The sequence below is a fragment of the Clinocottus analis genome, unplaced genomic scaffold, assembly GCF_023055335.1.
Source record: "Clinocottus analis isolate CAN_PGR_092001 unplaced genomic scaffold, fCliAna1.0.p SCAF_15, whole genome shotgun sequence".
NCBI lineage: Eukaryota > Metazoa > Chordata > Actinopteri > Perciformes > Cottidae > Clinocottus > Clinocottus analis.
The window spans coordinates 5,050,101-5,076,696 of record NW_027175876.1 but is presented as its reverse complement, the minus strand read 5'-3'; the positions used below and the strand labels follow the sequence as shown (position 1 = coordinate 5,076,696).

General features: G+C 42.4%; 3 protein-coding genes across 3 annotated transcripts; 2 read left to right on the top strand and 1 right to left on the bottom strand.

The window, feature by feature from the left end:
• The first annotated feature begins 1,683 nt into the window (after positions 1-1,683).
• Positions 1,684-12,404, top strand: LOC137785716 (jun dimerization protein 2-like). The gene is made up of 5 exons (XM_068577170.1): positions 1,684-1,824; positions 2,922-2,974; positions 9,977-10,194; positions 10,944-11,048; positions 11,308-12,404. The coding sequence occupies exons 3-5, from the start codon at positions 10,000-10,002 to the stop codon at positions 11,497-11,499; spliced, it is 492 nt and encodes a 163-aa protein (XP_068433271.1). The 5' UTR covers positions 1,684-1,824; positions 2,922-2,974; positions 9,977-9,999; the 3' UTR covers positions 11,500-12,404.
• Positions 12,405-13,301: 897 nt separating this feature from the next.
• Positions 13,302-16,908, top strand: LOC137785800 (leucine-rich repeat-containing protein 74A-like). The gene is made up of 13 exons (XM_068577307.1): positions 13,302-13,766; positions 13,890-14,056; positions 14,263-14,370; positions 14,497-14,590; positions 14,690-14,739; positions 14,830-14,911; positions 15,039-15,124; positions 15,264-15,458; positions 15,578-15,673; positions 15,810-15,938; positions 16,038-16,142; positions 16,300-16,385; positions 16,826-16,908. Exons 1-13 carry the CDS (start codon positions 13,652-13,654, stop codon positions 16,842-16,844), a joined length of 1,332 nt encoding a protein of 443 aa, XP_068433408.1. The 5' UTR covers positions 13,302-13,651; the 3' UTR covers positions 16,845-16,908.
• Positions 16,909-19,895: 2,987 nt separating this feature from the next.
• Positions 19,896-26,317, bottom strand: LOC137785906 (dihydrolipoyllysine-residue succinyltransferase component of 2-oxoglutarate dehydrogenase complex, mitochondrial-like). Its single transcript, XM_068577467.1, has 15 exons — positions 26,117-26,317; positions 24,720-24,753; positions 24,392-24,434; positions 24,038-24,102; positions 23,872-23,946; positions 23,723-23,778; positions 23,502-23,610; positions 22,864-23,004; positions 22,676-22,743; positions 22,488-22,585; positions 22,115-22,245; positions 21,874-21,947; positions 21,688-21,771; positions 21,395-21,562; positions 19,896-21,042 (listed from the first exon to the last, which is right to left on the bottom strand). The coding sequence occupies exons 1-15, from the start codon at positions 26,177-26,179 to the stop codon at positions 20,908-20,910; spliced, it is 1,344 nt and encodes a 447-aa protein (XP_068433568.1). The 5' UTR covers positions 26,180-26,317; the 3' UTR covers positions 19,896-20,907.
• Between the last annotated feature and the right edge of the window lie 279 nt (positions 26,318-26,596).

The window sequence follows — 26,596 nt, the reverse complement described above, 5'->3', positions numbered from 1 at the left end:
AAAAGAGTCATGTGATGTCTTGAACCATTATGGGCTGTTGACAAACCAAATGCCCTCAATGGCTAATTTCCTTATTCTTAGGTTTTGCTGTCATTTAACAAGTTAAACGTCTTCTGAAAGTAATGAAACTTGAAGCCACATCCTTCCCCATAAATTATCTCAAGTAGTGTGTTCTGAGGGATTTAAATACATTTCAATCTAATAAAAAGACTAATAATAGAATGTGCTCCGGGGTAAAGTGTCCTAGTGTCAATCCTCCACATCGGAGGTTCCCAAACTGGGCTACGGACCTCACGAGAGATCACAGGATGAATCGGAGGGGGTCACAACATGAAGAAAATGAATTCGTGAGAGGAAACCAAATCATTCCAAAGATATTTCCACTCTAATTGTTTTGCTCATGTCTTGTACTATATATACTACACTAAGAATCTGAGACATTGAGTCCTGGGTGAACATCTCGTGTTCACATTGTATGTTGTGAGAAGGAGCAGCTACAAGGAGACACTGATTTGTTTCAGGGGTCACAAGCAAAAAGGTTGTGATCAGTGCTCCACTATAAGTCCTCCAAATGCATTCAAATGTTTAACAAAACAATTAAAGGCAGTTTTTAGTTCAAGGAAAGGTTCCTTATATTCAAACAAACAGACATTTCTGCTTTTGTGTAACACACAGTTTCATGTTAACATAACTTCAGCATGTGGAAACAACTTGCCATTTCAAGTTAAGAGGATTTACATTCCAAATTTGTTTCAACTTGCATATAAACGTTATTTTGAGAGTGTGCTTGCTTCATAAAAAATGAAATTAGCAATAATTCTTAATTCTGTTCAAAAGATATTAATCGGAAGAGAATATACACAGACTGAAAAATTGACCACAATGTCAACTCATTGTTCCCATACAAGTACTAACATGTTTTAGAGAAACCTGTAGTCAGTGGTAAAAAGTAAATACGTATTCGCTTAAGTGGAATTTTGTCATCGGTCCGCATCGCGTGTTTCCATTTCTATATACCATATTCCAGTCAGAAATATTGTACTTTTCGCTCCACTACATTGATGTGACAGCTATATCTACTAATTACTTGTCACGCTTAAACTTCAGCGCTTCACTCACCATTAGTGTAAAAACATACAAGTTGTGATATCTGATAATAACGTATTCCAATACTCTGAAAGGACTGTTTCTGCATAATGAGTACATTTACCTTTGATACTGTTAATGATAATACCATTATACTACTAATAATACTTGTTTGCAAGTGAATGCAGGACTTTGACATGTGCTAATGCTGTATTTGGAGACTTCTACTTGTACTTGAGGATCTAAGTGAGACCTCGTCCAGCACAGATAATAGCTCATAAATTAAAAAAAAAAAAAACTGGACTAATGAAGAGTTGTATTTTTGGCAAGAGCTCAATTCCCTCACCCGCCTACCAACTGTCAAATACCCAAACACCTGCAGCTAAGACTAGCGTGTGTGTGTTTATAGCCGTGACTTTATTCCCTGACTCGTTTACGGCTGCAGTCGTGCGTTCATTCTGTCCATCTCCGTCTCTCTCTCTCTCTCCGACTGAAACTTTCCTCTCCTCCAGTCTGTGTATGTTATTCTGTTGCTAGGGGTGGAGCAAACATCTTCAGCCCTCCTCTTGCATTATTTTCATCCATGCTTACGTCTGGGACAGCAGTTCCGCATTCCTGAGCCCTCGCAGACAAGATCAGTACTTAAACGGGCTGATGCAACGGCTTCAGTTAGTCCTAAAGCCCGCATCCAGTCCCGCACCGTCCCATTATTACTGCGGATTTTTGGACGCACAACAGGTAAAGACTGCGCGTGACCCGCAGAGCCGAGTCACTGCCGTTTCCTCCCTTGTGTGTGTGTGTGTGTGTGTGTATGTGTGTCTATGTATGTCTGGTGTGTGTGCTCGCTAAATGTCGGTAATTACAAGCTTATTTGCATTTTTTGTGTGCCATTTCTCTCACCACGTTGTGCCGATTAACGTCAGAGAGGTTTAACACGCTGGATTGTGTTTCGAGTTTTTTTTTTTGTTGTTGCATCGGTTGTAATATTAATATACAAAGGTGAATTTGCACGCAAATCGCTGTGGAAAAGTCTGGAGGTTTTAAATAGTTGCAAAGTCCCCCCTTCACGCACCCCCACCGTGCTCGTTACGGCAGAAAGGCAATGTGTTGCTACAACCGATCGGCGGGTTGTTGTAGCAACTGTCGCATGTAACGTCGGCGACATTAAAAGACAGTTGGCCAAAGGTGTTTTCGTCCCGTGAGTCTTAATTTCCAGTGTTGCTTAACAGTCGGCTCGCGGGTGAAGACAGTTATGTAACGCGCTGGGGTTTCAATGTGACTGCAACGCGAAGCGAGTCTGGCGCACCAAACTGCAGCGACTCGGCGACGTTTTTATACTTTTCACACGAAATGAACGTGCCAATCAAACTTTTGCCACCACTTAATTGATCAGATTGTTGTGACATTATAATCGGCTTGCTATTCCAGTTAATCGACCTTTGTCTGACTCTTGAGTTGATACCAGATTTGCAAAATGACTGTAAGAGAGCAGCGTGTTTCTCTGCTGGTGTGGATGGAGATATGATAACAAGGGCTGCAGCTAATGATTGTTTTTGTATTAATAATTAATTGATGCTTGTATCGTTATTGATTGATTAATTAATCACTTATACAGGTTCTAAACTAAACATTGCCCATCACAGTTTTTCAGAGCCTGAGGGGATGTCTTCAAATAGATACAGACACAATGGCATAACATAAGAAAAAAAAATCCTCACATTTGAGAAACAAGACATTCACTTTTAATTACAATTATGACAATGATTTGTTTCAGCTTTGATAACAGTAAAATATATACTATGAATTGTAATAAATATCCTTATACTTCTCTACAGCGTCCAAACACAGTTGCATCATTGACAGAAGACGACTGACAAGTTTTCTCTGAGTAAGTATTGTGCATTTAAATGAGTTTTACATTGGAATATTCTTCTGATGATTTATTTAGTAGAACTGGTTCACCTTCAAATATAAGTGATGTAAATGAAGTGTGAAGTTTATTTGGCAGCATGCAATATTTGTGCAGCACACAAATAATGTGCACTCGATTTAGCTATGTGTGTAATCTTTGCTTTGGCCAATAATAGCGCACATGCTCTATATGTTTAACTGCTCTGGATGAGGGAAACTCTGTCTGTCCGTGTGTGTGTGTGTGTGTGTCTGAATTTGCATACTACAACAGACTCCAATACTACACATCTTCTTAATTACTACATACATCGTTTGCTTTCCCCGTGTTGTTGTGATGAGCATCCCTTCGTCCACATGAGGATCTTTTAAAAGATTTCCACTCTGCTGTGTAACAGGAGCCTTTAGCTTTAGTTTTCTTCCCCTGTTGGACTTGAAGGTTAAAGGCCAATCATGGAATGGGAAATATGATGGGTAGGGGTGGCTCATGTTTGTGGGTTTGTGACTTGCCAGTTCATGGGTTCATGTTTTCCCACACAGTGAGTGCATCCTCCTCAGCTGGTGCAGCGCTCGCTCGTATACAACGCCATGCCATGCATGCAGCAGAGGGAAACTATGCGTGTGTTCTTTACATCCGCGTTTCCTTTGTCTCTTTATTTGTGTTTGTGTGAAGTGAACAAGCGTGTGTTGCAGAGAGGTTTGAATGCCCCAGCGCCTGCCCGGGCACATCCGTAGGATGGTTTCTGCATAAATGGAACGCTGCAGTGGATTAATGGGGAAGGGCTGGCAAGCCGACAAGCAAGCAGCACAGGGCCGACAGGGCTGAGAGGCTGGACGTGGGCGCACAGGGTTTATTTTAAGTAGAAATGCCTTCCAGTGCGTCTCTGGAGAGCTGGAATTGCCAAGCTGCACCCCAGTACACTGAATAGACAGCAGACGCATTGCAGGCGAGCGAGCCAACTATGCAACAGCTAGGCTCAATGATACTAATACTAATGCTGGGGGGGGAGCAGCTATACACTGCCCTGTGTATCACATTGTAGCCCCTATAAGCCTTTCCACATGTTTTTTAAAAAACAGTGTGTCAGGACAGGCTAGACGTGCACTGTGGAAGCAAACACCCACATGTCCAAAGGTGTAACTGAGAGGCGAGACATTAAAAGCCAGTGAGCTTTTTTTTTTTTTGGTGTGTGAAAGAACAGCACACAATAAAAGCTCCTTTTCATAGTTATGATTTCCAGATTTCCTGCGTTTTGTTTCTACTTGAGGCCAGTTTTCTCCATTTGCACGAAATAGCACTAAATTGTCGCTAAATGTCGACCTCGGCATTGACGTTTACACTGAAGCCAACAGCAGGACTGAGCACATGCACACAGTGCAGACATTAGGGCTTGTTTAATCAGAGCAGGCGTGTGCTTGACGTGGGGCAGATGAGGAAACGTCAGAGGACAAAGTATGAAGCGGCATTAAAGTGACAACCACGCGTTACGTAACAACGACGATTGCTTCAACAGGCGGCATTATATCAGATTTGCTGGACTTGGTTAGCCAATATCTTATCGGCGAGGATTTCACATATCATGCCTTGGATTTGTAACAGACGTGACGTCCACACATGTGGCATGTCTTTCGTCTGCAGTTTGTATTTTTGATTCAAATTGATTGGTTTATTCCTCGCCTGAGCCAAGCTGGAGCTCAAAGCTACGCAAAGTAGAATCCTGATTTACAACGCGAAGAAAAAAAAAAGTAACAATATAATATTTCAAACCAGGACCACCCAGATGCAGAATATAGCTGTGTGACTCTTTGAATGGCATGGAGCGGGCCGAGCAGGAATCCAGCCAATGATCACATAGTGATGTTTGAATAAAGGCAGCCACAGTCCTCAAGCCATGTGCATATCTGCAGGTGCTTTGTGTTTTGATTTGCCTGGACAGTTTTGCATTCTTCGGCTGAAGTCCACAATAAAATGCAATAGTTGAACTACCCGCCCTCTTGTGTAACTTCATTGATGACCTCTGCAGGCGTTGCGCTTCAGCTCGCTCACTGCGGAGACATCCAAACTGTTATTGTGAGGGGAAATTAAACTCGCAGCTGAGGGTCCCATCTTCATCAGAGATAATATTGCAAGGTTAAAGGTTTGTAATTGCTTTGAACTGCTTTGGGAAAGTTTAGTTATGTTCGCAAGAGGCATCGTGAAAGGTTCCTTATATCTGTGGCAGCTGTTTAGCCTTTAAGAACTGCCAAAAGAGAACTGAAAGCCGAAATGAAAAGAGATCCCATTTTCTGTTGTGATAATCACTTCCACTCCCACACACTATCACCCCCGAGTTTAATGGCCGGAGATGACCGCGGTACGATCAGAACAACAGCCATTATTACAGTCTCTTCCCCGCTCACGCCTGTGTCTTGTCCCTCCAATGAAAATATAATGAGGGGTTTGAGGAATGTTGATGCTGTATATTTGGACTGTCCTGTCCTCGAGGAAAGTCGGTGCCAAATTCCCTGGTTTCCTCAGAGGATTGCGAAAATGCTGTAACTCAACACACAGCCTGACTGAGTGCAGACGGTAATGATGATCGCTGAGACCTTGGCCAGAGATTGAGAGAGCATGCCTTGGCCTAAGCCTTTGCGCTCATTGTTCATTCTCAGCGCTGGGAGCTGTAGACGCCGCTTTAAACAGAGTTTTGCAAGATGCTTGTGTGTGGGCCGTGCAATGCATTATTAGTCCAAAATTAGACTTTAATGAAGCACACTGACAAAAAGTGGTCGACAGAATCTTGGAGAGATCTTCCTCATCTTTCCCGTAATGCCACGATCCGGTGATTTATAGTCGAGTGGTCTGGCAGCGCCAATTTTCAACTTTGTATATCCAGCAAAGATAAGTTAGCAAACATATACTTTTAAATCCTACTTGCCTGCCACCAAAAACACTGTGTTAGTAGAGGTTAAATGTGAGTGGGCTTCTTTAAAAAAAACAAAAAAAAACAGCAGTATATGAAGGTAATGAGCGGCCTTTGAAAGCCCCCACCCCCTCCTTCACCGTCTCTATAGGGGATGAAGATAATAGGGCCTCCAGTCGTGCTGCAAGCCATCGGTAAGGGGCTGAATTCCTCAACACTGTTAATTGGTCTCAGGAATGACTCAGGAAATGGACACATTTGGTCGCGCTGAAGACATTTTGAGTATGTGAGCAAAGAAGCCAGCCAATCGTATGCCAATGGAGTATCGAACACACAGTGTCGACTGCCTACACATTACATATGAACCCTCACGTGCACGCACACCTCCGGCTATCTGCTGCTCACATGCAGTTCGATGAGTGTTGGGCTGAAGCCAGAACCTGGGTAGAGTACGGCCCTATATTTCATAACTAATAAATGATATTTCCGCTCCCCGCCTTTTGGCTTCAGCCCGTCTCCTCTCAGTTCGGCCTGAGAGGCAGCAGCAGTGCCGGGCTGTGTAGGTGTCTTTGTTTGAGGCTAGTGTGGGCCCAAAAGCTGCGGCACTGGCTTTTCTGCTCGACTGCAAAAGCACAGGAACCACGTTGCATCATCAAACGCTGACCACTAATCCTCGGCTGCAGGCTGCTGCTGACAGAAAAAAAAACGAAGAGGTGAAAAATACCCCTCTTTTTTGGAAAATGTAAAAATCACTTTGACTCATGCTTTTTGGGGTATAATTACACAGCGCGAGACATGCATCAGCAAACTTTCCCTGTTTTGTACAGATGATGCTTCTTCAGGCTTTCATCTCTCACGGCTTGCCGGGGTGTTGAATTTTGCGAGGGGGGTTTCAAGACACGTGTGTGGCAGTTTGAAAGAGACGGAACAGCTTGAACATAAAACAAACTTAAAAAAGGCACACTAACCATTGTGTTTGACTTTACAGCAGCACTTAAACGTGAATGGTGTGAAACATAATTGATGGCGTCTTGCATCAGACATCATTTCACTTTTTGTTTGCAGGCCGCTAGTAAAACTACTTCAAGGGGGCGGGGGGTTGATTTGTGTAATCTGATGTCATACAGAGAAATATGAGGGTTATGTACGTTTGTGGTGAAGTATTTCTGAGTGCGTGTTGAGGTCTGGCCTCAGCTGCATGCTTCGACAAGCCATTGTATGAAATGGGAGCTTTACTTGCAAAGTCTTGACTGAGGAGCATTACTGTGCACAAGCCAGGCTGATGGGCATCAAATATAATCACTCCTGGACGGACTGATTTTAAAGTGTCAATTTCCATTGAAAAAAAAAAGAGAAGTGTTTGTGCAGGACAGGGCCTGATCTGAGTCTGTAAACGAGTCCTGCGTGTCTGGCCAACTTGGATATTGGACTCCATTTTGGCTCTGAAAGCGATTTGCTCAGTCATTCCTAATGGGTGCTTCAGTTTCCTGTGGCGGTTCTCTCGGCCCAGGGGTTAGTTTGCATTGCATCCTTTGAATTCCAGCACAGTTATTGGTCAGCAACGAACAATGCAAGAACAAAACATGGCATACTCTTTGTCACAAGCCATCAGATCGGATCTAGCAGTCGGAAGACTTTGTAGTAAATGCACCGGTTCAGTCACTACAGCCCTACAATCTTTGGTTTGGCCATTAGCCCATTTAAGAGCTCTACTTCTCAGTCACCCCTGAATTAGATGCCATATGGTTTTCCTTGTTCTTAGACAGCCTCCTCTGCAGAAAGAGAAGGCCTTGGCACCTTCCATTCCTCCACCTCTCCCGGGAGTTTGAGAGAGAGAGGGAATTTTGTCTGAGAGGGATTTTTACCAGAGCTGTCTTGTTCTTTTCCTCTCCAGCAAAAACAACAGGCTGCTGCCAAGTGCAGTGTAAATGGGAGTATACATACAGTGGGAGAGAGGGAGGGAAAAAGGGAGGAAGGGGGCAGTCTGGATTTAAATAATAAAATGCCTCATTGGACACTGGCTCCACACACCAACTTGTCCTTGGAGCGAATAAATCATGCAGACTGGAGGTGGTAAGGAACAGGTCAAAAGCAGTGTGGAGGTGTGACAGACTTGACAGTCGCTGCACTGTAACACTCCATGTTTGTGGTCATTAATATCTAGATGCTACGCTAATCCCCCCCCGCCCAGAAAATAACCATCACTTAGTGCCTACAGATTGTTGCAGACAAGACTGTAATAAACAGAAAATTGAAGCATTATGTGACAGTCTGAATTATTTCGCAGAGAAGAAAGACTATTGTGCATCAGAATCCAGTCCCGGTCGATTAAAAGTGGGCTGATTTGGTTTCCACCACGCTCGACAGTAAACTCCCGTCCAACTGTAAAAACACTTTGAGACCAGCCCATAACCAGGGTGGAGTACATCAGAATAGAGTTACATAACCTTGTTTTTTTCATTACCTCCTCTTTGACTTTTGTAATAGAGTGAGTCTTTCTGCCCTGCAGGAGAAGTAGCAAAGGAAGAGAAACCTGGTTTAACTTACAATACGGTCGGGCCTGTCAGCCACCAGCAAAGTCAGCTGTTTCCGAACCGCCTCACAATACTCGTCTTTGTTGGTTCAATGTGAGGGGGGCTTTGTTCGGGCTGTGCTACGACCTGTGGAGGTTCAGCTTCGGCCCAATGCTCACGAGGCAAACGTGATTCAAGACGTTGATGCAGAAGTCACACTGATATCATCAATGGGTTGTTTTTTTTAAAAACTCCTCGTCGCTTCGGGTTATTAGGGAAATCCTAGCCGACACCCTGGCAGCGTGCCAAAGTTATCGGAGTATCAGTTATTCAGTTGTCTCCGTCATGCAGGGGTTTTGTCAAAAACAACATTTGATCCACAAAAGGGTTTCTGTTGCTATTCAGGGAAACATTTCTTCAGCAGAAAATGTGTAATGGCTGCTGAATGTTTGCCTCTACTACCCATCTTTTACCTAACTGCACATGTTATACCACTGCATTGACTGGAGCTATTTTTCTAAACAAATACTAAACAGTAAAAGCAACAATTTGAGATTTTTTTCCCCTGCTCTCACACTGCCTCTCCTCAGAGATTGCAGGGATGGGCAGGGTCCAGTCGGCTCATGTTTCACTGTTCCCATCTGTAACATTTGTTTTTTATTTGGCCATCAGAAGTTTTCCAGCTCTTGGTCGAACAGTAATTAGAGAGACGTCTTAATTCTCCAGCCACTTCCTTTAGGCCTGTACAAGTTCTCCGTTTTCTCCCCTCTGTCCCTCATTCCTCTCTGATTGCATTAAAAAGTGCTGCGGTCAACCCCTTTAAAACGACCCCAAATTGTTGAAAGAGGGTGGCAGTGGAATGCACGAGCGTCACCCGCTCACTTTGGACATGAGAGCTTGTTTGGTATCCTGTGAATCCTCATCACGAAAACCGAAATTAACATTCAAGAAGAAAACTACTCCATACATTACAAGACGTAGAAAGTCTTCCATTGATGTGATCACGCTGACGGGTTTTCATTGCTTCACTTTGCATGTGAAAGTACAGAGATGAGCGTGTTGCTGCTGACAGGGAGAAGTTTGTTTTTTTTACCGGCTGCTGACTAAGAAGATAACACAGCTGTCAAAGCTGTCAACGTGTGAACGCATTCTTGGAAACGGCAACCTGTATTTAAAAGACGTTTGATGACAAGGACAGAAGACAGTAAATTCATTCCTTTTTGGGGATGGAATGCCATCACTGCAAGATCACAACATGAAAGATACTGTCGGGTGACGGCAATATGATGAAGAGCGTTAGAAATGTATAGCTCACGTTACCACCAGAGAATAGAAGAATGAGAAGTAAATGTACTCAAAAATCCCCTTAAACACAAAAACAAGATGCTATACTATCAACTACAGGCAGTACAGATGAGATGGTTTACATGTGGGTGTACATTTTGCTTTCCACTAAATGCACTGATAACGTTTTCTTCCATTTTCTTCCATTTTCTCATGGACTTCTTTAAAGGCTTGATTCTCCAGCGCTAATCGTTCCCTTCCTCTTTTTCTCCGTCCCCGCAGCAGCGGTGGTGGCCGGGTCGGACATGATGCCGGGACAGATACCTGACCCTTCGCTGGCGGCGGGCTCCCTGCCCTGCCTGGGCCCGCTGGCGGGCATCTCGGCCACCACGCTCACGGATCAGCTCAAGCTGGCCGACTTCCGCCAGCTGGGAACCATGCTGTCCCCGCTGCATTTCCTGGGGAGGCTGGGGAAGAGGCCGATGGCGATCAAGACCGAGGTGAGGAGCGAGGAGGAAAGAGGAAGTGTGCGGCAGAAGGGCGTGTGAGGGACGTACGTCAGAGGGTCAGAGAGAGTCAGAGGGTAGAAAGCAGGAAGAGCGCATTTGATTCAGGATGTTTCAAATCCTTTTATCAAGGCAGGTTTTTATTATTGACTGAGGGGATTTTAAATGTCTATAAAATATAATCTCATCTAAAAGTATTATTAGAAGGAGGAGATGCTTTGGTTTGGTTCTGGGACCCTGTGATTCAATATTTAAGGATTAAACAATCAAAATATTTTGATGTAAATAAGTATATCAAAGGGATAAAAAAAACTTTACAAGCATTTCCACATTTTATCTTGAAGAGGTAAACCGGCCATTATGAATAACTAAATGTTAAAAACACAGTTTTTAGTATGTGCTATTAAAAATGTATACACAGTTCAAATTATTAATATGTGAGACCAAATAAATGCATTTCGTAAAAGTGAACAGGCTTCTTTTCCCTCGCTCGCCTTTCATACTAGATGCAATGTTTTAAGTACGGTAGGCTACAATTATCAACACGAACATTCAGGCTCCATCGCGCAGCTCAAAACTTATAAATGTCAAATAAAAGAAGAAATTCTGCTGTTTTTATTTGGCAAACCCAATTCAATCTACGACTATTAGTTATAGCTTCATGTCATTTAGAAAATACTTCTCTGTATGAAATACATGATGCAACGCTCGTTTGTCATATTCACAACGCGTTGCGTTTGCAGATGGACGAAGACGACAACAGGAGGAAACGGAGACGAGAGAAAAACAAGGTAGCAGCAGCGCGATGCCGAAACAAAAAGAAGGAACGGACCGACTTCCTTCAAAGGGTGAGTCCACGCCACGGCGATGCTGACGAGCAGAAGCAGAGCAGCTAGGAGTGGTCAACAAAAACAGCCTGACGACCGTTAACCTGAACAGCTGATTTTGACCAGTCAGCCCAACTCAGCTAACACAAAGTTTTAACAATTAAGACCACTGCACCGACACAAGTCAGGGTTTTTAGATGTTTTTAGACGATTTATCAGCACTTTGCACATTGTATTCGCCTCGTAATTTCTAATAATTCAATTCAACATCTCCGTCCAGGAATCGGAGCGTCTGGAGATGGTGAACTCCGACCTGAAGGCCCAGATCGAGGAGCTCCGTCTGGAGAGGCAGCAGCTGATGGTGATGCTCAATCTCCACCGGCCCACCTGCATCGTGCGGACCGACAGCGTCAAAACGCCGGAGAGCGAGGCCAACCCCCTGCTGGAGCAGCTGGCCGCCGACGCCAAGTGAAACCAGGGACGCACAGTCCCTGACGCCCAAACTAGCGGCAAAAAGTGCCAGCCTTTTAAATGAAAACCTAACTGGCAATACATTTCTAGAGAAGCACTTGAGATCCAAGCTGAAGACTTTTGGAGACTCTGCCCAAAGACCTGAGGTTGCACAGCTTCCTCAGTACTGCTACATGAGCTGGCTCTGTCCATTGGAAGACTGGCAATACCCAGTTTCATCTCCGCATTAAGTGTTGTTGGTGACACCCGCTGTGCCTAGTTGTTACTTCAACCATCTCTACATAAAAGGGACCAATGGAAACAGTAGAGTACGCCTGGAAACAACGCTGAGGAAACACACTAATATCAATATGGTGCTCTGTTACAAAAGCCCTGAATAGATTGTGTGGCATTGTTTCAATGCAGAGGCTTAGTGTTCTGCAGCTTTTTTTTGTATGCTAGCCGACATATACAGGTGTAGAGTCTTTAGGATACAATACTCAATACAAGTACACCAGACGGAGTAGAGTGTTTTTTTTGTTTTTGTAATGTTGATTTCTATACTCTGCCTCGACGATGGCAGTAACCGGTTGATCCGATTTGTGGTGACGCTGGCGTCATGAAAAGCACATATACACAAAATGTTTACACCCGTGTCTTTTGGACTTGTTGTCTGTCCATTATCGTACTTGTTTTATACTGCTTTGTATACATAAACATATATGAACTGCTTGTTAATCACTTGATGTGATTTGTCTTTTCAATCTTTCCAGTCCGTGTCTGTCATGTTGTGCTGTCAAACAGCTGTGAAAACAAGCAGAAATCCTTTCAGATGAGCAGTATTCCAGTGTCTGTTCTGGACCTGCATTTGCGATGTATGACTCTGTTACCATGAATAGATTAAATTTTATTTTCTAACTACAAGAATGTGCGTGTCTTGTTGTTGTTGTGTGTTTTTTTTTATTACAAAAACAGACGTGGAAAATCTCAAGTGTTTCTCAGTGAAATTAGTAGAAGTCCGTTTCTTCGCTCCTCCCATTCATAACACGAGAAGTGACAAAAGTTGTGCAATCATGTTTCTTCAGCTGAGGCACTTTGCCAAAAGTGGGACTTAACTTTCAATTGCGAAACTCGCAACGCGTTTATTTCTCAGAAAGTTTTATTTTCGCTGCATTATTGCAAATTTTTTATTAATGTATCCTAAAATGTTCTTACTTTCTTTAAAGCTTTAAGAAAGATCTTTCTCTAATTGTTATAATAATCATTGCATTTGATTAGTATTCTCGCCTCTTTGAACCCCTACCATGTTTTAATCTTAGTTCGTTAAAGAACATTTAGTAGCAGTGCAGAAGTGTTTTCGGTTGGACTATATAATAATCATTACTGCATGCAATTCCACGAGTCATATTGCTGCTGAACGAGGACAACCGCACCTACTCTGGTGACATTTTATTTTGAAGAGCAGGAAAAAGTTCCCCATTTTTTGTCATGTCCGTAAAATAATTTTGAATTAATCAAATTAATACGTCTTATTTGGATAGAGCTATATAAAAACACACTCTTGGAACATAAAGTTAATTTTCTCAAGAGGCCCTGAGTGGTTTGTCCCTCAAGCCGCACTGCGGACCACAGCGCCATCTAGTGGAGCCTTCTGTGAGCTGTGGGATTTACAGCCCGATAAACCAGTTTGATTTCACAATACTGGGCAGATACTATGAAGACAAACGTAACGGATGATATTTCCATGTCCACATATCTTTGTTTGTTTAATTAACCGTTGCAGGGTTCTAAAATATAATCTCCCAGCAACAACGGTTGGTTTCCTGTCGTTAAACCCGGTGACAAAACGGGCTCACGTAGTCTGGTTTCTCTGTTCTGAATAAATAAATACAGTTTAACAGGAAAGCGTTTTAAATGCGGATGCGACGTAACATTCAACTCTTTGGACGTTGGTCAGCTTTTCGGACGAGACCCTAAAGTCTCACTCAGGTGTTCGCAATTAGCGAACTGTTAACGCCAGACAGACACGGAAGTGTCTTTCTTCATGGTCACACAACTAAGACGTCACCAAACCTCGTGGCAACTGCGACTCACCTTTTAACCCCGAGTTTAAACGGGTTCACAGTGCATTTCTACACTAAAGCTCCAGTTGAAGCAGTATTGCGCAGGTACTGATGAGCGTCTCAGGATCCAGTGACGTCATGGATCCCCGCGAGGAGGAGCAGCTGCCACCTGATCCGACAGTCCTGCCCAGTGAATCGGAGTGGGACACTGATCTGGACACAGACAGTAGGTCAACGTGACCGTACATTCATTGGCAATGCACGGTTTCCCACCCACTCACCTCTTTCTGCTGCATTCCTCCTCTTCTTCTTCTCCCTCCTCTTCTTCACCCGGTTTGGTCGCCTATAGGTCGGAAACACAGTTTGTTCAGTGACGAGCAGTACCTGCATGCCTGCCGGTGGGCAGGCTCCATCCCCGTGTCCTTCTTCCTCAGTCACCAGGGTGAAGCCGACCTCAACCTGAACCACTACGGGGTGGGACCTCTAGGAGCCAAAGCTCTGGGTTGGATTCTGCAAGTAGGGGCGCTTTAATCCCTTCATCTATGTTCTCACAGAATATGTACAACGATCACCAGACATGACCATCATTTTTACAAAGTAAAGTTATGAATGGTGACAGGTCAGGGTAGAGTGATGCATTTACTTTTGGTATGTCGTAAAAGCATTTGTGATGCGATAGATGTAAACAGAGAAAACACATTTTTCTTTTTTTCATGTTTTAGAATGACCAAATCATAACTAACCTGGAGCTGGAGGACAACGCCCTCCAGGCCGAGGGAACATACCATCTGATGGAAATGCTTCAAACAAACATCACCATCCAGAATCTAGTAACTATTCTCAAACTATCGAATACATCGGTTCTGAAAGATGTGCCTGTTCTCATCGATTTTTTTATTTGACTGATTCTATTTTTTTACAAATGCTTATTTCATCTCAAAATGTCTTTGTGTCAGAATCTTTCCAACAACCAGCTGCGCCTTGAAGGAGCCGACCTCGTCTCCAAAATGATTTCAGACAACTGCATCATCAGGTCCATCAAGCTCTCAGGTGATCAACGAAGTCTTTCTCCTTTCAAGATATTTTATGTCCACCTCTGACTTGTTTTTTTAAACAAATAATTCAATTATTTTCTACTTCCTTACTTAGGAAATGGTTTTGATGATACTGCAGCTGAATACTTTGCTGATGCTTTCGAGGTACATTCATCTTTTAAATCCGTGCAAAAGAACTTTTGAGCCCATGAACACATCTTATCTCCTGAAAATGTCCATCACTTTTATTTTTAGAGAAATGATATCATCCGAGAGCTGGACCTCAGTCACAATAAGATCTCTGCTACAGGAGGACAACACCTGGGCAACATGTTAGGTACAGTAGTCCATCTCTGTGTGTAAACAAAGTATTTATCTCACGAAGCTCACACACCTAAAGTCCAACTGAAATTGTTTCTGTAACAAAAATATTAAAAGCTACTGTTCATATTTGTTTCTCAAAGTCACAAACATAGGTTTAGAAGTCCTAAATCTGAGCTGGAATCATCTTTGTATGGGTAGCGCGGTGGCTTTGAGTGCTGGACTGAAGGTGACAAACAGAACACACACACGCACACACGCACACGCACACACACACACACACAAACACACACACAAACAAGCCTTCAGTGCTTATTGAACAGCTTCCCATCGCAGCTGCTTGTCACTCACATCTTCTTTTCCTTCAGGTGAACTCGACTCTGAAGCAGCTCCAGCTGTCGCGGAACGGGTTTGGCCGCATCGAGGCGGAATCACTTGGTCAAGCGCTGAAACAAAACGGCACGCTGGTGCTGCTGGACCTCAGCAGGAACCTCATAGACAACAAGGCTGTGGACCTCCTCTGCAAGGGCCTGGTCACCAACGACGCCCTCAAGGTGCTCAAGGTGAGCGGACAAAAGGGTGAAAACCAGGAGCTCTGGTACCGTCCTGCTGCGTTTGATCAGCATTATTCCAATTTGTTAACTCGTATGTGTTAAATGTTGGGTTTGTGTACTCTGGCCAGCTGTCCCATAACCCTCTGACAAACATTGGAGCTTTGTCGCTGCTCAGAACGGTTACAAAAAACACAAGTTCAGCCATAGAGGACATGGATATTTCTGTAAGTGCAGAAAAAAACTATTTTCCCCTCAGTATATGAACTTAATATACATTTTGTCTGTGTGTGAATGTGATGATTACATCTGACTGTCATACTATTTATACACTGACCATGTGTTTGTGTGTGTGTCATGCAGACAGTTTTTGTTTGTGAGACCTTCGTGGAGCTGTTGGAAGAAGTCTGTCAGAGGCGTCCTGGTCTGGTCATTCGGCACAGCGTCATGCACTCCGTAACCAGGAACATATCGGCGCTCCGGGACTTTCAGGTGAGAGGTCAGGAAGACAAAGACAAGTAGTGACAAAAATTGTCTGAAGCATCCCAAAAAAAGGACATAATCTGTGCATGTGTACTCATGAAACTCTAGAAATTCCTCCAAGGGCGAAATGAGAGCATCATGGACTTCTTCCAAGCTTTGGATAAAGAAAGAACCATGAAAGTCCCCACCGTTGCCTTCAGGCAGGCCGTAAAGGTCGGACTTACAACTTCTCACACGCACTGCAAAGATATATTCATATGTATCAGTAATGTTTAGGACAAATCTGTCACAGAAAAAGAGCTTTACTAGTCTGAAGTATTCAGATATTCACTATTGTCTGGATGAGGAGCAGATGTTGTCATCCATGCAGGAAGCGAACGCACCTCTGGATCAGCGGCAGCTCGAGTGGTTGATCAAGAAGTTCGATCAGAACTGCAAATTCACCATCGCCTACAGGTGAGTCTGCGTCATGTTGGTAGTCCAGTATTAAAAAACATTTAACAACTCAAGGTTTGGGTTAGTCCAACGTTGTTAGTTTTAAAGGGCCGGGTCACACACATTAAATAGCAAAAATGCTTTCCCTCTTTGCCTTTCGGAGTCAAACTCACAAGTCGTTTCAGATTTATTTGCCTGGATTTTGAATACATTTTGGATTTCATTGGTTTAAGCATGAAAATGTGTTTTTGTTCATTGTTGACCTTTAAAAATTGTAGTTTGACAAAACGATCTTAAATCAAGTTCCATGTACAAGCTTTTCCTGGAGCTTTCAAGCAAAATGCAGTTTTTAGTGCATGGAGATATTGTTTTATTTGGGTTGAAAGTACCCTTTAAATGTAGTTTGGGCAAAGTGATTATTCCGTTCAGATCTTGTGAACACACTTGTCTCTTTGTTGCAGTCAGTTGGCTGATCTGTAATAGATGACCTACGGCCAAGATGAGGATTAGACATCTGCAAATAAAACTTAATGACGTCTCTTCATTTTGTTCTTTGTAAAGTCACAAGGTCCTTCCGTTTCATCATACAACTCTTACGACAATATTTCTTCGCAAAAACCTCCCATTGAGTTACTCACCAGGAGGTTTAACTGACACCACAAACCCGATGGCCATGTGCACCACTGACAGGTGTCTCCTAATAACATCCCCTCTCCCTCCACTGGGGTCCTCAGCTCAACCCAATTCTGTCCAGCATGAATACTTGAACCTCTGACACCAACCAGCTGCACCCACCTGAGCACCGCCAGCTGTGTCTGCCGATGGGCCACAGGGTCCTCTGCCTCATTCTCTCCATCCAAAAATAATCTTCTGGTATGACAACAGAACAGAGGAGGAAGAAAAAGAGAGCTGGCGTCCATATCAAAGGAGCGAGAGGAGAAAAAGAATGGGGCCAGATGCAAGCGAGTTGTTTTCGCCACACTGGTTAGCTTTGAATTAAATGGCCTGTAAAGGAAACGGCCCCGTTATGAATATGCATTACTTAAGCGGGCCATGTAGAGTGGGTTTATTAAGGGGGAATTGTCTCAAGGTGCGATGTCCCACAGTGCAATTTGTGTCCGTCTGGTGGCTCCAGTGGTAACGCACCGTCTCACCCGCACCTCTTTATTGAAACACGTGTAAACGGCTTGACACCTAATATTGTGGGTCACGAGGACGACTAACATCCCGTTTCAATTATATATGATTATATGCAGTTTTCCTGAGAGGGATTTAGAAAACCTCCGTGTGAAAAGATGAAACAACTGCTTACCGTGATGCGAGCGTGGCCGTCTTCCTTGTTCCTGCATCTCAATCAAAAAAGATGAGGCAAAGAAATTAGTTCTTTTAAATTAGTGTATTATGAGTGATTTTAAAACCAGTAGAAACTCTCAAACTGGGATGCGTGTTTTCGAATAAAGTGCATGTAATTTAAGAGTTATTCAAATAAAGCAGTATTTTTTTGTACAAGCGCCAGGCTCATATATACATAAACTACCTTCACAGAAGTCTCTCTGGACTATGATTCGGCTTCCAAAGTGAAACGTAGTCATTGAAGAAAACTCAAATCACTGGATTCAGTTAGTTTCAATGCACATTTAAAATGTACAGTATTTTAAACTCAGTGGTCTTTTGTAAGATATGAGGGAGGGCGAATCCTTTCTTAACTCACCGTGACCTTGATGATGAAAGGATAGATCAATGCTTGGTATATAAACAGAATAAGACATTTCCATTTGTTTAAACTTCCCAAATAAGTCTGACATCACCGAACTCAATCACTTTCCATATCCTCTCCTGCCTCATCTTTTTCTTTAAATCAAAACACACCTCATTCATTTCATTCATGTTGGTCTCAACATCCTCTCCTCATCCCTTCATTCACTTACTGAAAATACATAGAAATCACACCGTGCATCATTCAGTACTCCAACTTGCACTGTAAATTACACTAGTTAAGGATTAACAGTAAGAATAGGGATTATGAGCTGTGTAGTTATTCTTTCCAGATAACTTAAACAGTATAAAACAGCAACAAAGTTCACAAACTGAACACTTTGACAGTAAACTAACGTCACGCCCACTGAAGGACTCATTCAACTTTGTGGTCTTCAAAATGTTTACACTACTTCGCTCTTAAACTTATTGAGTATACCATGAAGAGTTTAAGTGTAAAGGAACAATTTTTTTTCTCGTTGGTATTAGGAAACCCTTCAAGCCTACTTTTTCCAAATTGGACTAAAATACAATTCTTTATTTAAAATTGATATAATTAGCCATTTAAAAAAGACAAAAAAATAAGAGAATAATTTAGGCAAATGATCCCTCTGATGTGGCTTAATGAAAACAAACAGCTTGCTGCCAATTTCTAATGGGCCATCTTTCATCTGAATGGACACAAAGACTTTAAAACCCACATCTTATTGAGCGGTGAAATTGCAAATTCACAAATTTGGCCAAATTCTGAAGACGAAACAAAAACCTGCCAACGAACCCTTCAGATATCTATGCACCCACTGGCCCAGTCTGCCAATTAGCACGATCTCGAAAGCGCTAATGGAATCTTGAGCGTTAATAAAGTAAATAATTAAATTAAAGGAACCCTTGTATCATTGTTTGCTGTATTCAGGCCCATTAGGACCTCCTGTATTCTCATGGTAATCTAATGTTTGGGTTTTTTTGTGTTCTCATAATGAATTCTGTGTTTTCCCTCCAAAACAGTGTTGTTCAGACATTTGTGTAGGTGCTGGCAGAGAAACAAAGACGTACATTAGGACCCTTTTGTCCCCCGCGATTATTAAAGTAAACAGAAATACTGAAGGGTTATCATACACAGCTGCACACACTTGAGCCTGTGTTTGTGAAGTGGGAGAAAAGGCCAAGCAACCCTTAAGACTCTGTCAGACATGATCCCATTATTTGGAGCTTCTCAAGAGCCGAGCGCCAGGCTGGCGGCTAATGAGGCTTTGAAGATCGGTCTTGGGCGCAGAATTCACCCGCAGCAGAGAATTCGGGAGCAGAATAGATTTGGCACGAGATAAAATACTTCAGTCTAGACCGGCTATGAAGACCGCCACCGCCGTGTGCTTTCACTGCGACGTCGTCATAGTTCTGAGTCCGTTCTTAAGAGGGTGAGACTTTAGGTGAAATGTTCAGTAAACAGTTTCTCTCGTGCACGGAAAATGGCACTTATGTGTAAAGAAGATTTTAGTGCCATTTTTTCGGAAATACTTTAAAATGTACATCAAAGTCCCAACATATCCTAATGTCTTGTGTAAATGATTCATAACCCAAAGAGATTACATTTCAAACCATGTCAGCCAAACTTTACTTTTGGGAAGCTGGAACCTTCAAACTTTAACGATTCAATGACGATTTAAATTGTTAGCAATTAATGAGTCAAAAGATGTAATGCTTCAACTCTCGTAAATCATTGTTCAGACTCGTGGAAATAAATCATGTAGAAAGTTTGAAGTAACTGTGCAAGACAAATTTTAGTACAGAAAACTCTTGATGTTTAATGTTCAAAATTATTTCTTTAAATAGATACAAGTATTGTATATTTATATATAGGATAGCACAATGAAAATCTCAACATAAAATCCTGATGCCAAATTGTGCCTTTTGAACATGACTCCCAGTATATGGAAAAAAATAACTAATAGTATTTGGTGTTTGTAAAGTTTCTGTGAATTCCCGAGTGTGTTTTACTAAAAGCACGTAGCAGTTTGATCAACATTTATAGAATTTGATGGTCAAAGAATCGGCAAAACCCAAATGATACAGAACACGAGTGAATATAATTGGAGTTGGCTCAAACTGGCAACCGACAGAAACTTTGTTTCCGGTCACCGATTTCTTTTTTCAGACGGTTGCTCGAAACAATGACGAGCAGAAAACTAAGAAATTCTTTGAATTCTGTGTTCAAATTAACACAATTTAAACTAATTTGTGTGCGCCCGGCTTGAAAAAGTGACTCGGGGGCACCGACTAACGAGCAGGGGAAAATGTCAGGCAGCCAAATGCTGCCCGGAAAAGCCATGTAGTCTCATGATTACACAAATGTGACAGGGATGCAGCGAGTGTTTATCTACTGCCTCGTATTTTCATCTGAAGAGCTCATTGGTACAATAACGCACCCATGTGTGAGTTATATTCAACCTTTTTCAGCCCATGTGTTCCAATTTGTGTCCCAAGATGTGTAATTTAAATGTAACTTGTCTCTTTGCTAAACTAAAAATGGAGTAAAAACAATAACCTTTGGAAGATGGCACGCAATCTTTTTGCTTTGTTAATGTAGCCAAATCCCATTTTATGTGCAGTCTCTACAGATAATACCATGTATTTAAGCTTGAGTGTGTGAAGTCAACCTCATTACCCCCAAGAAGTCAGACCGAACGTTTAAAAGTGGGACAGCAACAGATTTTGTACGACTTGTGCGTGTTTTGTGACGTGGAGTTCATCTTATGCGGCATTAAATAAGAGTGATGTGGCGGTAGAAACATCACATGTCCAGAAGCAGCACGCGTGGATCTTCCACCGCCGCTTTGATCTTGCGGAGGAACATGACCGCTTCTCTGCCGTCGACAAGTCGGTGGTCGTATGTTAGTGCCACATACATCATAGGCCGGATCTCAACCTGTCAGGGCAAAAAAGAAGTTTGGAAAACCAGTAGATTCACATAAGTATGTTTGATCATTGTCTGTCCAGGCCGACTGTACATGTAGATCAGGTCTGTTGGGGACTCGCCTCTAAAATGCTTCTTCTTGCTACTTTGTTCCACACAACCTCTTGGGATTTAATCCCCCCGTCCCCACCTCACACACCATCTGAGCTTTTATTCTCAGCACCACTTTTGCAAACCCAGGAGATCAACTAAAATCCCTCTTAACTGTTTTATTAGTCATCGGGTTATAGCTCATTGAACCTTTCCTTTTGAAAACGCACACAAACAATGTTTCCATCTGCATCTATGGACACAAAACTCTCACCTGGCCATTGATGGCCACGGGCCGGTCAAAGATGCCGTGCATGCCCAGAATGGCAGACTGTGGGGGGTTGATGATGGGCGTGCCGAACATGGAGCCAAACACGCCGCCGTTGCTGATGGTGAAGGTGCCTCCGTCCATATCTTCAACAGCGAGCTCATTGTTACGAGCCTGAGGCACACAACACAAGTGGGTTCTCATTTTTGTGACAAATTAATTACATATTTCTTTAATCAAAATTGCATTGCAGTCTAAAATGACAAATATTTGGGAAACCTATCGCATCAAGCTTTTACCTTTACTCCCAATGCATTAATGGTTTTCTCAATGTCAGCAAAGTTCATGGTTTCAGCGTTACGGATCACCGGTACAACAAGTCCCTAAACAGACACATGTTTTCAGGTTTGTAAAATGTTACCCAGCATTTAGCAGCAACAGTTTTTAACAATAAAATGTAAAGTTTTATTGAGGAAAGGTCGTACCTTTGGAGTTGACACAGCGACGCTAATGTCTACATAATCCCTGTAGACAATCTCTTTGGTTGTATCATCAATAACTGCAGTAAAAACATTTTGGGAATAAAGTTTGAAAAAATGCAAAAAGACAAAGAAAAATGTACAACTTGGCTGTACCACTTGGGAGAAAGTTTAGAGAGATAAGATAATCCGTTATTAGTCCCGCAGTGGGGAAATTAAGCAAAAGAGAAAACAGTGGACGTCTTACCGGCATTGACAGCAGGTTGGTCAGTCAGAGCGTAAGCGGAAGCCTTCACAAACGCCGACATGAAACCCAGTTTGATGTTGTGCTTCTTTAGGAAAGCAGCCTGATGGGTTTTCCTCAGCTCATGAATGTTGCTGAAGCATTATTGAAGTAATATTAGAGAATGTGTTTTGTGAGGAAACATTTTTTTAAAAAGAAGAAAGAAGTTTGTAGAGTCAAACAAATAAAAATAAGACATTGGCATGAAAGTGCAGATTTTAACTGTGCGCCGGGTTGTTTTGTGCCAAGGCTTGTAGTCCGAATTGGCTAACGTTTAGACCAATGTAAATATGTGAAGAAAGTTGGAATAATCTGTTCAGGAGCTGCTGCGGCTCACCTCATGTCCACCTCATTAAAGGTGGTCAACATGGCGCAGGTGCTTTGAGCCTCCTTTAGCCTCTGGGCGATCCTCAACCTCATACGGCTCATCTTCACCTGGACAAAAAGGAGAACAAACAATTATTTTCCACTTTTTTTAAACATGCAAATGAAACACAACAAGTGTGTCTTCAGCAAGTGTGTTACCCTGTTTTCTCCTCTCCCTGCTGATGTCACAGGAGCTGGTGCTGGGGCTGTGGGCTTGATGGCAGAAACTTGAAGGTGGAAAGACAGAATACAACAATAAGAGTCAAAGTCAGATACATCCTGCACAATAATATTAAATAAATGCTTTCTGCAGAATGTAGATTTAGATGACGGAGAAAGAAACACACCAGGTTTGGCTTGTGCAGCCTGTGGTGGCACTTTGGGTACTGGAGGCATTGCAGTGGGTGCTGAGGCTGGAGGAGGAGGTGGTGCTGGGGCGGCAGCCGGCGCTTCTGCTGCTGGTGAGGGAGCAGCTTTGGCAGCAACACCTGTGGAAACACACGTAAAGAAGGACAAATGTCACATGGGTTTAATGATTCACAGCATACACATTTTGCCTAATTACGTTATTGCTGTCATAGTTCAATGCATTTCTTTTAATCTGTAAGTTCTCAGTAGCTTCAAAAACACAACTACAGCCATCATTTAAAATGTACAGCACTGGGAAAAAAGTCTGCTCAGAATAAATCACTGATTGAAATGAATACACAGTACTAACTGAGTTGTGCTGGTAGTATCAAGCATTGAAAAATCACATCAGATGTTTCACATTTAGAACTATTTTTGAAAATGTCATCCTGTTTAATAAAAGGAAAGAGTTTGTTTCAAGATAAAAACACTTTTCTACTGAAAAAAGTCAAGTATCCAAAATGTACTTTGTTGGTAGCGGTCCTGAAATTAAGGTATCACACTGCCACCAGCCTATAAAAAAATTAAATTTGTTTACTTCAGTGAAAAATGATAACCAATAGTCCACCAAGCTTACCTCCTTTACGGAGTTTGAAGAGGGGCTTCCCTGGTTCTACCCTTCCTCCATCAGGCACCAAAAGTTCCTCAATTACACCAGCTGCTGGTGAGGGGACTTGCACCGAGGTCTGAAAGAACAAAATACGGACGTTTCTTAGGGGTCATTTACTTTTTCAAACTGTCTTTAAGAGAGAAAAAATCTGAGATGATTTTAGGGTTGATGGTCTTTCTAGTTCATACCTTGTCAGTCTCAATTTCACACACCACTTCATCTTCAGTCACTGAATCGCCGACAGCTAAAACACAATCAATGAAAGAGCATGGATTTAATGTGCAGAAATGTGAATTGCCAACAACGTTATATTGAAGACATGTTGACTTGTACTAACCTTTCTCCCACCTTACATCTCCCTCTGAAACGGACTCTGCAAACGCAGGCGTTTTGACTGTGACAACCTCATCCCCTGGACAAAACAAAAAAACAACCGTTACTTCAACTGAAACACAGAACAACTGTCTTCAATACATAATGTTGAGAATTATTGTAATACAGACTGTGGACAGCAGATGTCTTGAAGTATCTGATGTGGAAGACATTTGCTGAGGATGGAAATTCACATCTAAAAGTCAAGAAAAAACAAAGAATATTACTTATTTTTCGTCAAATGCAACTGTACAAACCAAATTGTTGCATTCAAATACACACAATACTAATACATGTTCTATAGCACATAAAAACTCTTTAAGATAATAATTTGCTGCACAGCTGTAGGGCCAAGTTCATGATTTATGAATAAAGTAGATAGATCTTACATTGACAATGTATCATTGTGCTGAAGAGTTTTTTAACCTGAGGTGACCACCGAGGAGCATTCAAAGACAGACAAAAGAATAGGAGCAAGCACTTACGGCTGAGAATTCCTGTAAACTAGCTGGCTGCAAACAGGGAGGCCTAAAGAGGAAAAAAGAAGAGAAAGCAGGAAATAAAATCAACAATAACAACAACAATTGTGTCTTGAGGCCGTAACATGAGTTACGACAGAAAGTTTTTCTGAGAGCTGCAATTAACCACTTGTGGGCTCCTGAGGCATCTCAGACGTTCAACAAACATCACTTATTCTGCTTTGGATGATCACTCAGAAAGAATATCAAGAATGCAGTTTTAGATGTCACATTACTAATGAGGTTCTCAAACCAGGCTAAAAGGTCAAGTCTACTTAGTAAGAAGCACACTCACCTGAAACACTTTGTCGGACAAGCACATTATTTGCCTGAAAGGATAAAAAGGAAAAATTGGTTTTACATGCATCTATTTGTATATGTTGTTTATGAATTTATAATGGTTTCGACGACACCTTATACTGGCAGCTTTTAAAATCCCATCTGTGGGATTTTGATTAGTTCCCCAACTGGAAATCCTCAGTAAAGGAACCTCCATAGCTTCAACTTTCAGTCAAACTGCTGCATTTTCCAACACTGACTGTGAGGTTAACCGCGCTGCATGGCTGCATGTTATGAGTCATGTCTCTGGGTATTTTGAGGGCAGGGCCTCTTGTGAGGAAAGCCGGCTGGTTCTGGCTGCTTTTCCATTGATGTTTAGCAAAAGGAGTTGCCCGTTACTCAAACCTACAACAACTGATGTGGGCCGAGGGTGGAGTAGTCTGAACTTGAACTTCTACAGTATATCAAAGCATATACAGGCATGTTTCTTGAGTTTTGTTTTTTTCTGGCTCACTAACCAGCTGGTGTTGATTACAAACCATGAAGAGCTGAGTTCAACATTACATTCGCTGGTGAACAAACAACACATAATTAGCTTAATCCTGCTTTTGTCTTCTTGCATATCCTTTTCTTGAATCTGTTCGATTAGTCGTTTTCTTGGCAAAAACTCCAGAATAATTATTTTGCAAGATTTTCTTTAAATTATGTCTAACAACAATAACGTACTGTGTTTAGTGTTATGCACTTTTCAAAGTCAAATTCCTTGAATGTGTAACGTACTTGGCAATACACAATTCTGATTCTGATATTCAACTGCACCAAATTACAAAAAGTAAGCACCTCTTTCAGTGACTCTCTTTGTACAAACATGAATGTTGTAGCTTGCAGAGCTGTCGTTTTAGACATTACTTGTGTACCTAATAAACTGTAAACTGAAAACACCCCACTGCGGTACATAATCCACGAGAGCAAACGTCTCCTTCAGCTACCGTCGGGATTATGTTTCACCTTCATTACCTGTTTAAAGCACCAAGACAGCTGGAGCTCGTGCACTTATGTTATGTCAAACATGACATGTTCTATTTCTGTCACGTGAGCGTCCTACAAACGCGACACCATAACCAGCTCACATTAGCAACTGCTAGTTTACTGTAGTGTCAAACCAGTTGCAGAAACAAAAACAATATAGCTTGCACGAGAATAAGACCCCTTTTGTAATAGTCTGATAGTTATTAGGCTCCTGTTCTCATATTCTTCTCAAACTTGACTGCTAGTGTCTGACTTGTCTGCCCTTGGTAATCTAGGCGAGGCCCTGCTTCACTAGCTAGCTAACGTCTGCTGAACGCTAATGTATCTCTGATTTAACCGGAAACAAATCGTGTCAGAGTCAATTCGGTTACGTTTCCAACGAACCTGGCTCACGGCGGATAGAGAACGACCGAGCGTCCGGTACGCACATCTGGACCGCGATAACATGATGCTAGCCGGGTAGCCGTGTGTCCCTTAGCTCGGTTTGACAGCAGTCGAAGGAGCGGGACGGAAGCGAGCTCCGGAGCGCGAGGAGGGCGGTGCAGGTGGGAGGAACCACTGCGGCGGTCCGCGGAGGGGGAGATGTGGGAAGAGTCTTCGGGGACCGTGCGGCAGGAGCTGGGACTGTGAAGAAAAATCATTCTAAACTAAAATTTGACAAATATTTCGAATATCAAAACATTACAATTTAAAGTTGGTTTTTAGATAACAAAATAATTACATTTACGTAGAGGAAACAGGACTGGACCACTGCCTGTATTAGGCACTAATCAACAGTTAATGATTTAAAATTAATTCCACAATAAACATCCACAGCACAGCTGGACTACCTCAAAAGGATACAAAAACATACATTAATATGTA